This window comes from Motacilla alba, chromosome 14, assembly GCF_015832195.1.
Source record: "Motacilla alba alba isolate MOTALB_02 chromosome 14, Motacilla_alba_V1.0_pri, whole genome shotgun sequence".
Taxonomy (NCBI): Eukaryota; Metazoa; Chordata; class Aves; order Passeriformes; family Motacillidae; genus Motacilla; species Motacilla alba.
The window spans coordinates 5,994,270-6,007,997 of record NC_052029.1 but is presented as its reverse complement, the minus strand read 5'-3'; the positions used below and the strand labels follow the sequence as shown (position 1 = coordinate 6,007,997).

General features: G+C 39.3%; 1 protein-coding gene across 5 annotated transcripts in view; it reads left to right on the top strand.

Annotated features, from left to right (window-relative positions):
• Positions 1–13,728, top strand: part of GRIN2A (glutamate ionotropic receptor NMDA type subunit 2A) — a 163,163-nt gene that overhangs the window by 82,156 nt on the left and 67,279 nt on the right. For all 5 annotated transcript variants that reach the window (XM_038150721.1, XM_038150720.1, XM_038150719.1 and 2 more), the window contains one exon: positions 7,906–8,498. In XM_038150721.1, the coding sequence (XP_038006649.1) occupies positions 7,906–8,498 (593 nt within the window). The remainder of the gene's footprint in view (positions 1–7,905; positions 8,499–13,728) is intronic.

The following is a 13,728-nucleotide window of genomic DNA, read 5'->3' as shown; positions in this document are numbered from 1 at the left end:
TATTTAAAGAGGAAGATAAAACACTGTTTATTATTTCTTTCTTTTTGGAATTGCTTGGAAATTTTAGAATCTTCCTTTGTGTCGGGGATCCATCTGACTTACCAAAACCTGGCTATCTGGGATTCATTTTGAAACTGGTTAAACCCCATGTATGCAGGGCTTATTTCAGGAAGCATAGCCATTATCAGCAGGATTGTTTTCAAGATTAATAATTAGAACTAGCTGTCTGTTCCAAGAAATAATATAACTCACTGCAACCTAAATGCTTTGCTTTTATATCCATTTAAGTTCCCCAAAATGCCTATGAATCAAGAGGAGCTCACCTGTGATGGGAGCAGATGTGGTTCAAAGTGAATGAACTAATTGATTTGATAGATAATTCTCCACAGTCACAGAATGCAACTGGAGGAAGGTGAGGTATTCCCCCCCCCACAGCCCAGGATGTTGTTTTGGTAGTAAAAAGCAGAGTGATGGGAAACAAGGGGAACATTGGTAAATAAAGCCCCAGTGGAATATGAGACATAATGGAGATGAACAGTCTATATACAAAGATTTTTATTTATTTTTACAAAGATCTGTCTGGCTTATTTGGTTGATATCCTTCATATATCCGATGTCTTAATGGTATTTTATTTCAAGAGATGAATTGTGTGAGTTATAAGGAACTACCAGTACTAGGAGAGGAAAGTTACATAGACTTTTCCTTTCTTAAAATGCCTGTGTGTATCCCTGCTGGATTTCCTGAGTCTTGGCCTTTCACTGGGCTAATTCACAAGCTCACTGATGCTCTCTTAATGCTTTTTATTTCTGATACCTGGTGGATAGCCTTCTATAAGGCTGAAAAATGGTTTTTGCTTCCGAAAATGCACCGAGGCTTTCCACCTTCCAACGAGTGCATTTTGATAGTTTTGCAGTAAAATCATGGTTTGGGGTTGAGTTGCATTAGTTCATTGGTTTTTTTTCAGCCAAGTAGGTGACCTGTACAGAACAAGTCACCCTCATTGTGTTCTAAACTTTCTCATGTTGCCGTGGGGACAGCTGGAACAGGACCTCATGTTTTTTCCTAATGCTGTCACCAAAACTTAGTTTTGGTGTTTCAGATGTAAGTTGTTGGCAGATGAATGTTCCCACACAGCAGGAAGCCAGTTACTTTCACCAGCATTAACTGGAGTAACTTCACAGCAATTGCTTTTCCTGTCTTTGGAAAGTCCTTAATTTTCCTGATTGCTCTCCCATCATTCATGACAACTGCTTGAAGAGGTTTCACTGAAAGGACAGACTCAAGAGCTCTCTCCATGTGAACTCAGGTGTTCCTTGAGGTGAAAGATGTGCTCCGTGCTCATTTAAAGTCATTTTCCTATGGAAAATGCAGTCTTCTTGGGCTCTTCAAGAAACTATTTACTTACATCAGTTTAGTGATTGCATGAATAAAGCAGAAGGACACTGCTTATACAAACCATGAAAAAAAATCTAAATTAAAAAAATGGCAAAGCATTTATCTGCAGCCATGGCAAGGGGCATAGGGAAATGATACTCAGCTATAATCCATCCTCCTTGCTACACAATATATTAGGTCAAACACGTTTTTCAATGTTTATTTTCTGGGTGAAATACTGACAGGAAACAAAACTTGCATACAGATCCCATAAAGGTAAAGTATTTTAGGTTAGTGCTGATTACACTGATGTACAGAACCACATGACCTAGTGTGGGTTAAAGAGTCAGTGATTTATATTCAAGAAATATTTGAACATACAAAACAAATGGATTTTTTAAAAAAACACTTTTTATTCTCCCTTTATTCTTTGAGGCATCAGTACTCTAATTCTTACGTTTGGATTCTTTTTGACCCCAAAAGATGCAGAATAGCTGTGGCTTACCCAAATAGCAAAGCAGCTCCATATTGCCATTTTGTAGACCCTCAATTTTGCCCTTCCTCATTGAAATATTCATGGCAAACATGGTAATGCAAAGCATTTCTGTAACTGTGGAAATGAAAGTCAATCTAGAAAGGAAACATCTTGTTAATAAACTTGGCATCAAATGGCCACCCCAAAATCCCTGCTGATTCATGTGGATATTCTCAGGATTTTATTGCCTGGTCATTGTCTTGTTGGCTCATTTCAGCCTTTGAAAGCATTTTTCACCTGTCTGTCCTGGTTGATCAGGAGCTCACACTGAGCCACCCCAACTTCCAGTGTTTGAGCAATCTGTGAAAGAAAACCCAAATGGTGAGTGAGCTGCAGCCCAGGAATGGCTCATGAGCTCTGTGCAAAACTAGCTATCTTCCATAATTAGGTAATTTCACTCTAATCACATATTGAGTTACTTTTATTAGATGTGACACTCTGTTTTTTGAAAATGTAAAGGATCAACCCCAGGTGACTCTGCAATGATCACTAGAAACCCTGGTCTCATTACTTTCTCTTTGTTTATTTGCTATTCTGGTACCAAAAAAAAAAAAAAAAAGTGACAAGATTCAGCTCTTTTAACAGGCTTAGATAAGCCAAATAGGTAGTATAACATTAAATGGATATATTGGAAAGGAAAAAAAACCCACAGAACCTATTGTAAAGCAAAATTCTTGAGATAAAGCCATGACCTAAAAATACAGAAGTCTTTGCAAAATGAATTTCTGCAGACTCCCTCTGGAAATGGGAAGAACATGCTTGATTAGGCCAGTGCTAACCTTTTGAAATCATGTTTCTCTGATATTTATTCCATGAAATAATAAAAGGGGACATGTCAGATATTGGAAAGCCATAATGTACTCCCTTGCTTTCTACTGCTCTTCTCTACCTTCAATGTTCCTCTCCTAGAGCAAACTTTTAGAATAAAAAGCAAGGCTCTGGGTTGTCCTTTTAGTTGACCTTTATACATTTAGTGGCAGTGCATTTGCACCAGTTAAATTACAGAGTAAGAAGATTTCCACCCTTTTTCTGGCTCTGGTTTCACCATGTGTGAGGCCAGAGAGGTGACAGGTCCTTGGGAAGCAAGTATTTTCTGCTTTTTGTAAGAATGAGTGAATTACTTCCACCCTCACATCTTGCTATGCTTTGTAAGGAAGTACAAATTTTTGTATAACCTCCCTCAAATTGCTCCCATGGTGACAATGGAGGAGTTTTCTCCCTGGGCACCTCAGTGAGCTGTTTGTGTTGGGAATTGCCTGCTCTCTCTCTTAATGAATAGAGGCGGAATTTAATAACTTAAGGATTCAAAAATATGCAGGGTGTCTTGGAGGAAAGGTTTTCCTTTCAGCTCTTCCACTTCAGTGCTTGCATTTACTTGGAAGTTTGGCATGGGTCTGTGCCCTTCCACAAAGGAAAACCCTGTGGCTGGGGCCTGGATATTCATGGCAGAGAAATGCAATTCACTTCATGTTTACCAGGGAATCAAGGCATCACTTCAAGTAATCCAAGAAAAATGGTACCAAGTTAACACCCTGCAAGGTGCATGTTTTTACCTACATCTGAGATTAGCACAAATAGTTTTATCCAGTATATTTTTGATGTGATGCTAAATTATTCAGTTGAATTCATGACTAACCTCTGGCTTTCATTTTTCCCAGTCTTTATAAAAATGAAAAATAACTACGGTATTTCATTAAACAGGGAACAGCTTGCACTGTGTATGGAGACCTGGCACCACAATGCTGTAAATCTTTATGAAAATGGAATGTCTGATTTACAGTGCTGCAAAATCAGAGAAAAATTATTTTTGCTGATCTCTGTGAAAGAGAGTAAGAGTGAAGCAATTAAGATAACATTAAAGTCCTACTTGTAGTGCTGTCATGATAATCTTGTTGCTATTTGAATAAAATCATCCTCTGGATAGCTTTTTAAACTCTATTTCATATTGGTTTTTCCTTCCCTGTCATAATATCTGTCTTACCAGTGTCTTACCAGTGAAGTACTGTCCCTTGCTATGTCTGCAGAGTGGAAAATTGATTTGGTCCTGTGCTGACCCCAGTTTTATTCTGATTTAGAGTTTAATTTTCATTTAACAAAAGCTACACTAGTTTAGATAACAAGTATTTCTTTCCTCAGCTGACCAACTCCTGCAGCCTTTTCCCTGGCAGGCACAAAGCACCACCAGGGCTTCCCTCAGCTGTTACAGCAGCTGGGACTGGCCCTGCTGAGCTCAGGGAAAAGCCAGAGCTGGGAAACTGAGATGTCATGACAACAGCTTAGGATGAGGTTTCCAGGAAAATATTCCTATTATTTGCTGGAATTAGGAAGTGAAATGTGCAATTCTGACAACAGTGACAGATTTATAGACTGGGTACACTAATGGAAAACAACTTACTCTAAGATATTAATCACTAAATGACAGCAGCAGGAGAGATGGGCTGCTCTGTGCCTGAGCATGGGAACGTTGAAGTGCCCTTCTGAAACCACAGAACCTTGTCACATAGAAAATTCAGGATTAACATGAAGCAAGAAGCAAATTTGAAGGATTACTTCCTTCTGCTGTGAAACATATGGGGAGATGTTTTGCTGTAAACTGTACACTCATGTGAAAGACAGAAAGAAACCAATAGTTTCCATTTGCTCTTTATCTTCTCTTTTCGTTGCTGTTTCTTGTTCACATGGATGTGGTGGAATCTAGCTAAGAAGCTGGAAGAGAAAACTGCTTCTTCCAGCTAAATCTTAACTCATATCAAGTGTAACATCTTGGGATTGTCATGCTTTGAGATTTATCTGAGAAATTCTTCTGTAAAAATTGTCTTGCCCTGGATAAATTTTACTCCTTCCTTGCAACTTCCATGGTAATCTCAATAGTTGGGGACACTGAAGAATGAAAGAAAAATATTTCTGGTGTGCATTCAAAGTACTTCTGATATTACATCTGTGTTCCTACTTCAGCAATGATTTAGATGGATGTCTCAATACATGACAAGATGACAGTTAAATGAAAATAATGGAATAATTTTGTTTTTTGCAAACATCACTCTAGTTTGCATTTGAACGTAGAAAATTGGAACTTAGTGTTTTATTACACACATGGAATTTAAGTCTGTATAAAGCAGAGGAATAATAATGCTTTTTGAAAAGAAGGTGAAGCCTAAAACCCCCCAAAATGAAAGGCTCTGTAGATGTTTAAGACTACAATAGTTGAATCTGATACAGTTTTATTTATTTATTTGCTATTTCTTCACTAAACGTCACCCTTCCCCCTCCATTTAATGGATATGTCCTTGAATATTCTCCTTATAGTCATTTAAGTATCTGCTGAAGTTCCTAAGGCTGCAATTTCCTTGTAATCTTCCATCTGTTTCAAATGCATTGTAAATACAGTCAGGTCTTCAGCTCCATAAAAGCATCCAGTGAAGTCAGTGCAGTTACATGGAATTTCTTCAGATGAGAATCTCACTTGTGATGTTCATGTCTCCATTTTTCCTGACCCCAAACTCCTTTTCACTGTATACTTACGGGTTTTTTCAGCATTTTCATCACAAATTGATCATGATTGCCTGATTTTGACTAGACTTTGCATTCACAATTACAGGAAACAAATTCTTGTAATATGGGTGTGACCTTTACAAAAATGTCTGAAAATGTCTCCTTTCATAAACTGTTTTTCTAACATAATATTTACAAAAGGAAAGGATTTACTTTCATGCCTTCCTTTTGTTGTCAGCCTGCTGCAATGGTGGCACAGAGCACTGTGCTCAAGACTGTTCTTAATTGCCAGGGAAGATGCCAAGGACTGCTCTAGGTTAAAAATCTGTATTTACTAGTTAGAAAGGTCACACTTGAAAATGTCCATGTGATTTTTTTTTTAATTTTTTTTTAATCCTCAAATGTTGAGGGCAATGCCCTCATTGGAGAAGTTCCTTGTGATGCACAAAGGATCAAGGTGTATGTATTGTAAAACACATACAGAAATGGGGAAGTGTGAAAGGATATGAAGGATATAATCTAATTAATCTTCTGTAAATGGTTTTACTTTTTACTCTAATTTATCATAAATGCAAACCAAGACAAGAGTTAGAGAAGAAAACTGAAGTGATTGGCTTTGAATTACAATATTTTTTAGGATCAGTTATAAGCTGCAGCAAAGTTGGATTCATGGCACTATCTGTAGATGTCTACTTTACTTTATAGTAGTAAATCAGTAATTAAATCATTAAATGCTGACTCTGAGCAGGTTTCATGTATGCTGGATTCCTTTTGCTGTGAGAGTCTCCATATGAAAATCTTATGTGCTGGTTTTTATGTATCTAGTCCAGGACACCAGGAAATAGCTCCTAGAAGAATTCAGCAATCAAATATTCCTTATTCAATTCTTCTCCAAAACATATTTTATAACATTTGTAATTAACCCAAAACATTTCAAATCTGTCTCTGGCATTCAGAATGTCATGAGGCACCAAAGAAGCCATGGCAGATGATTTCATTACCACCAGCAGTGTGTATTTTATACCTTCAATATCAGTCTTCAGGGTCTGACACAAGTTGTAAGACTTTTATTGCTGTCAAGCTATATAAAATCCTGGTGCCAGCTTCTTAACACTTGGAAAGTAATAACACTCCTCATCTTCTATTTAAAAAAGTACAGACTGTTTTCTTGAAATAGATTTGCAGAGCTTGCAGAGCTGAGTGATCATTGTCACTAATATTTGTATGTTTAATGCCACCCTGCCATGAAACCCAAATCAATTAATCTGTTTTACACTTGCAAGTGTGAAATAGGATAGCAGTTTGTGACCATGATCATAAAACTCTTTACATTAAAAGCACCCTATGTGTCTTCCTTCAGAAGCCTGCATAAGAAATCTTGAATGATTCATATCTTATTTTTAAATCATAAGCTTTTGTTTCACCAGGAGTTCATGCTTTCTGTGTCTGAAAATTATGCAAACAAGTTGCCTCAACTGGTCAAGAATAAATACTGAATTAAAATAAAAATAAAGAATTATACGGCTTCCCATGTATAGTTTAGGCACTCTAATTATTGTATACAAATGCAGAATGTAAAACTAAAAAAATATATTTAGATCTTATAGCAACTTAGTAGAAATACACCACTGAAAGTGTTTGGAAATTTAGTGCCAATGAAATGAATTGTGCTGCCTATTTCTGATGATGTCAAAATAAGCAGCACCTGCCCTTGTGCTGTATAAAATGTTACAAATTCTGTAAATCGTAAGACAAATATTAGAAACAAATCTGTGTTGGGCAACACTGCAGAGCAATTGCAGACTCTGAGGCCATTGTTTGAAGTTATTCCCATTTCAGTCCTTTAATGAGGACAGACGGATTGCTGGTTGTCCTTGGAGTCCCATCCTGTTAATCCTCTATCAGGCATCAATGGGCCATGTGCCCTGAACGGAGCAGGACCAGCAGTGAACTCAGTCCCTGGGGACAGAAAATCTCCTTCTGCAGAGTCTGAAAGCTTCCACCAAGCCTAGTGAACCTTGGAAATGAAGTCCCCCTCAGAGATTATGTCTGGAAGTACAGAGCTCCTCCAGCATGTATACAGCATGTACATTGCAGTTTATTTCTGTTGTAGCTACAAATTGGTGTGAGTTTGTTGAGTGGCATTAGTGTGCTAACAGGAATGTAAAACTTCCTGCTGGAGAGTTGTTTAACTGTGGGTGGCTGTCCCCAGGGAGCTTCCTCGGTAGCTACTGATTTGAGTTGTTGTCTTCAAGAAATCCAGCACTTTGAAATTTCTTATGTAAATATCAGTTTGTTCTTTTTGGCAAATATTTTGATTAACTGTAAGTACCTTTGATCAGTGTTCCTTACTGATGGTCTGAAAATGATAAACCACAGAAAGTTACTGGAATGCAATGGAAGTTTGGCAGCTCTGGTAGAACAGAAAGCAGAAGAATTAGAGATTCTGTTCCCCCTGGAGCTGTACCAAGTTGCTAATCTTTTGCTGTGTTTGGTATTCTAGGATGTCATGTCCACGTTCTTCCAGTTTGGAGCTTCCATCCAGCAAGAAGCCATTATCATGCTGAAGATCATGCAGGATTATGACTGGCACGTGTTCTCTCTGGTGACCACCACTTTCCCTGGATATCGAGATTTCATCAATGTCATTAAGACCACTGTGGAAAACAGTTTTGTGGGCTGGGACATGCAGAACATCATCATACTCGATACTGCCTTTGGAGATGCCAAAACCCAAATCCAGCTGAAGAAAATCCATTCATCTGTCATCCTGCTGTATTGCTCCAAGGATGAAGCTGTCTACATCCTGGATGAGGCTCGGTCCCTGGGCCTTACTGGCTATGATTTCTTTTGGATAGTTCCCAGCCTGGTTAGTGGTAACACAGAAATCACTCCCAAGGAGTTTCCTTCAGGACTCATTTCAGCAGCTTATGATGAGTGGGACTACAGTTTGGAAGCTCGGGTACGGGATGGCCTCGGGGTCATTGCCACTGCTGCATCAGCCATGCTGGAAAAGTACTCCTTCATTCCTGAAGCAAGAACGAGCTGCTATGGACAGCTGGAGAAAAACGACCGGCCCTCTCAAACCTTGCACAAGTAAGAACGATCGCTTTGGGTTATTTTAACCTCTGCAGCCTTGGTAGTTTTCTCTTTTATTGCTGCTGTATGTTTCTTGAAGGAGAATATTGTTTTTGCTAATCCCAATGAGCCCTTTTTAAACAGCGGTTTTCAGATGTTCCAGGAGCATGTGCAAGAGGACTTGCTGCACTGATAGCTGTGCTCCTGGAGATGATGAGTGCTGTGGAGAGTAAACACCGCTCTGAATCTAGTGTAGAAGACGACAGAAATTGGTCTTAGAGGGTATGAAGCTGAGTGAACAAAATTGGACTGTTGTGTACTTTAAGTATGAGGTAAAATTGCCAAAATGCTCTGGAGGCTGTGCCTGTATCACTTGCATCAGCAGGGACCTGGTAATATTTTAGAAGACAAGCAATGTGCAGCATTAAAGCGCTGTCCCTGGAAATTATAGAAGTATTAGATTAGTTAGGCAGCTTTTATCACATAAGAACTGAAATCTGTCCCCTTTACTTGTAAGGGTATATTTTTGTCACCTCTAATAGAATAACTGTGAAACTTAACTGGCATTAATCTGAGCTGATATAGATGTTTTCTCTAAACAGTTTTTCCATCCAAAATGTTGCATGGTAATATATTTCTTTATCTGTTTTGTGAAAGAAAGTAGGCTATCTTGCATATTTTTTAGTAGCTCTTGTCAATATGGAAGCTACTAAGAAGTATTTAAGACCTTTGTTCTAATCAAATAGTGCAGATGAAGTGCTTTCTACAAAAAAGCAGGCACAGGAAAGAAAGTTGGTGCCGATTTCAAAAAGGAGATTTTTGGAACAGTTTTAATCTTGAGATGTATGTGCATATTTAGATTAGGAGTTGATTAACACATGATGTTCTGGAACAGTTGTTTTCCATGAAAGCAGCATCTTTGCGCACAGCATTCTTCAGAAGCTTTCTTCAGAATGGATTTAAACATTTCCTTAGTGAGAACTTGCCTTTAGTATGACACTTGCAAGGTTTTTTTGTGCTTCCTCTCCTGTTTTTGAACCTCTGCCTCTAAAACTACGAATTCCCTGGAGACATTGCAGAAACCCCATGATTCTTTTCCTGCTTTTCCTCATTATTTTAATTACCAAAATAACAAGGTAATGCTCTAATCCAGTAACTGTTTGTACTTTCTGCTTCCTAGGCTGACCAAACCTGGGAGAAAATTCCAATACAGATTTTCAGTACTTTCTAGAATCACTTTGTAAGTAACAAATGGGGCACCATGTGTCCCTGTGAGTGGCTCTGTGGCCCAGCAGGGCTCTGGGAAAGCCGTGGTGTGTCCCTGGTGTCAGGGCAGAGCAGGGGGAGGCACTGCTGGGGGGACTGTCCTTCCCATGGCACCCCCATGCTGGTTCTTAATGCTGTGCTGACAATGCCAGGGAGCAGTGGAAGCATTCTGTTAACCAAATTCTGTGCCTTAACACTTGCACCTGACCTACAAACGAAGCAGTCCACTATTAATAATTGAACTCCAGTTTCTGTGAAAGTTGTATTCTGTCATGAGTGTTGGGGTTTAAAATACTCTTGGAAGGGGCACAAAAACTTGAACCTGTTTTGGAAAAAGCTCCTACCTTATTGTTTGGCTAATACATTAGGTGTAGACTTGATTCAAGTATTCAGTACTCAGCATAAGCTGCATTTCTCTAAATAATCTTTATTTTCATATTAAACCTGCATGAGTACAAGAACAGGGCTTGTGAGTGCTAGGGTAGTGAGATTAGACTTCACCAGGAGATTCTGCAGCATGCAGTGCATGATGCACCCAGGAATTATTAATAGGAGAAGCTGTAGTGCACTGTGGTTAAAAAAAGTCACTTCCTGATGTGAAACACTGAGCTATGAAGTAAAAACACCTTTTCTGTACTGGAGATTCTTTGAGCTTTTCCAACACCGCAAGAACAAGAAGCAGGCTGTTTTTAATTTAGAAATGTCAGAATTATACTAAAATAAATAAACTTTAAATAGTCCTTCTTATGTAATAACTCCCCAAGACTATTCCTGTCACATGTAATCTGCTAGCAAGGCAAGTATATACAAGCATTTACCAGGACTAAGTAATCTTGGGGAGCTGACCAGTCTCTCCATGCCAAGGTGAATTACATAAATTCATTGGACTTTCTCATCCTCATCACTAAATTTTACTTTTCTACTTTACATGAACAATCAATGCCCTGATTGGGGTTTCATTGTGAAGTGGAATCTTCACAGTTTCAGGTCCCAGACAGTGCACTTTCATATTGTAAACTACAAGATAAATGTGTACGTGCTGTATTAAGCAACTAACCTGAGGAAAGGATTTTGGAGCTTGTTCCCAGTGGAAAGTAACTGTAAATAGCTTATGGACCTGGGATCTGATGTGCTCTACCCCCCTGTCCATCTGGGAATCAGTGCTGGAGAAGTCGGGATGAACAAGAGGACACTGCTGCACGCTCAGAAGCAGAGAACTCAGAGGAAGTCAGGGAAGAGGCTGAGCAAAGCAAAGCTCACTCAAAATAGAGAAAAACCCCAGGATTTTTAGGCTCCATCTACTGTAATGACAGTCTAATTCAGCTTTAAACCCAGGATAGTATTCTGAGGCTATGCTATAATAGCTAATTTGCTTGTAAATGGAAGTTAACAATGCTTTATGTGTGACTTCCCACATCTAGATAGCAATTTTATCTCTGTTTGTGAAGAAATTCTGTGTAAAGAAAGCAGTGAAGAAAAAGCTCCTCCTCCCTCTTTCTCAAATCCTTTGAGTATTAAATTGGTTTGAAGATATATTTGTTTTGAAGCACACAATTTGTCTTTCCCCCATCACTACAATTCTAAGATGCTTTTATTGGCTTCCTAGACCCAGAAGAAAATTAGGTTTGCTTCAGTTTTTGGAATGATCTGATCAATGCTCATTTCTGATACACATAGGAAAGCCAGTTTTTCCCTATGAATAAAGGATTTATAATAAAATACAGGAACTCATTTTCAATGCATTAAAACCACAGATATATATGTATATTTGTATCTGCATTGATTCAGATAATCTTTTTCTATCTGTGTAAGACCCAGATCTCCCAAGGCAGAAAACCACTATTGTGTGAAACACTGGCACAGCAGGATAAATAGAATTAGCACCTCATTAATGCCAAGTCAGTTGAACAAACTCTTGTTCTCTCTGAAAAAGGAAGACACAGAAGCAAACAAACAGGAAAACACAATAACCCTGTCAGTCATGGAAGATGCTGCTGCTTTGTGCATTGAAATGGTGCTGCTTTGTTTACAAGAGAGCTCATGGTGTGCGTGGAAGTCCTGACCCTGGCAGAGACATTTCACTGCAGCATTTCCAACCCTGCCGATCCTGAAAAGCAAAAAGATGTGTCTGTCCATAGGTAGTCAGGTGTTTGCCCCGTGGTGCTGACACTTGGTGAGATTCTGTTCTGAAATACAGCCCAGCTATAGGCAGGATTTAGAGACCCATCCTTCAGCAGTGAAGGTGTAGGTCCAGGGGGTATCCTACCCTTCCGAAGCACAATTTCCTTTATTTGTCATCACGGAACCAGGAGCAGGAGCAATGGGCAGTCCACAGGGCCAGGGACAAAAGCTCAGTTGTCCTTGCTGTTGTGCTGCTGCTATCCTTCAACACAGCACCTTCTTCAGAGGGAGGAGAGGGTTTGCTGTCCCCCTTGTCCTGAAAGTCATTCACCAAATTCAATATTTTGATTCCAGCTTCCATCATGACAGATAGATTTGCCTCTTTTGACAGAAATCTGGGATTAAAGGGACACAATGGTTTGATGCATAATCCATAAAATCTGTTTAATATTTTCCCACTTACAGATCAACAGCCAATTTATAGAGGATTTGTTCATTTAAGTCAGAAGACTTAGGAACAATAGGTATCATCTTCTTTATTGGATGATTGAAGGTGTATAGATATTTAAGTAGTTATATGTGAGTCCAAAGTAAAACTAACTTCACTGGCAACAAAGGAGGGGTTGTGTAGGGGAACACTGCCCCAGAGACCCCAACATGGTGCTGGTTTAATTACAAAGTGATTCAAGAAATTATTGAGAATCTGAATTAGAATTTTCTCCCAGGTTTGGTCAGCTTAGGAAACAGAAAGTACCAAACAGTTACTGGATTAGATCATTACCTTGTTATTTTGGTAATTAAAATAATTTAAAACCAGAGAACAAGAATGGCCTCCGGCAGTGGAGTGGAGCCTGCTGTCAGGGCTGAAAGCAGGGCTCAGCATCAACATATCAGTGAAAGCTCTTGGAGATGGAGCTGCTGCAGGCACCATCCCCTGGCAGGAAGCCAGGCACATTTCATGGGGAAGAGTTTGGGATGTTTCTGAGGTGGTGCAGCAATACGTGATCATATTAGGGCTGCTTTTGAAATGTTGATGCTAATAAGGGCATTAATGTGCTAAACATTCTGGTGTTCATTTACAGTCACCTGTGGCACATCCCAGGGAGCTGGGCCCTTTGTAACTTTGCTCCCTCCCTTTGCCTCACTCTCAGAAGGGTTCCCCAAGAGTTTTGTTGTTTGTCTGCAGAGTTGGGGCAGGATGACTTTTCCAGAGCCAGTGGCAGTGAATGCTTTCAGGAGCAGCTGGCAGGAGGTCCCAGAAGCTGGCATGCTGTTCCTTTTGCACAGTCACTGAGCAGAACCCTCCCAAAGTTTTACTCATCCTGCTGGCTCCAGGCCTGGGGAGACACAGCTCCAAAGCAAGGTACCCTTGTGCAGGAGCGGGGGCTGGGAGGAGGAGGAGGATGCACAAAGAGGAAGAAGTGACACTGCATCACTGCAAAGGATTGAATTTATATTAAAAAAATCCTACATAGCATAAGATATAGAATTGACTTAAAAAATGCATCAGTACCTTGTTTAACAGGGTTCTATTGCAGAAGTATTTCTATGTGTACTTCACACATTATATATTCTACATTAAGCACTTTTTGATTGATTTTGCAGAGGAAATCTGTTTCTTAATGATAAATAATGTGTCTTGAGGGTTTCTACTGATAAGTATCATTCAAATGTCATGGTTGAATCATAGTAAGGAAGTTCAGCAGTTCAGAGCCTCAACAAGATAGAGAAGAAAAGACAAAATTTGGATTCACTCCTGCTTTTTCAGGTATGAGGCTGAGTGAATGCCAAGCACAGATAGGCTGGCTGTCTAGGTTATTAAATGGTTGGGTTTACACTATTTGCAGGAAAGAGAAATATC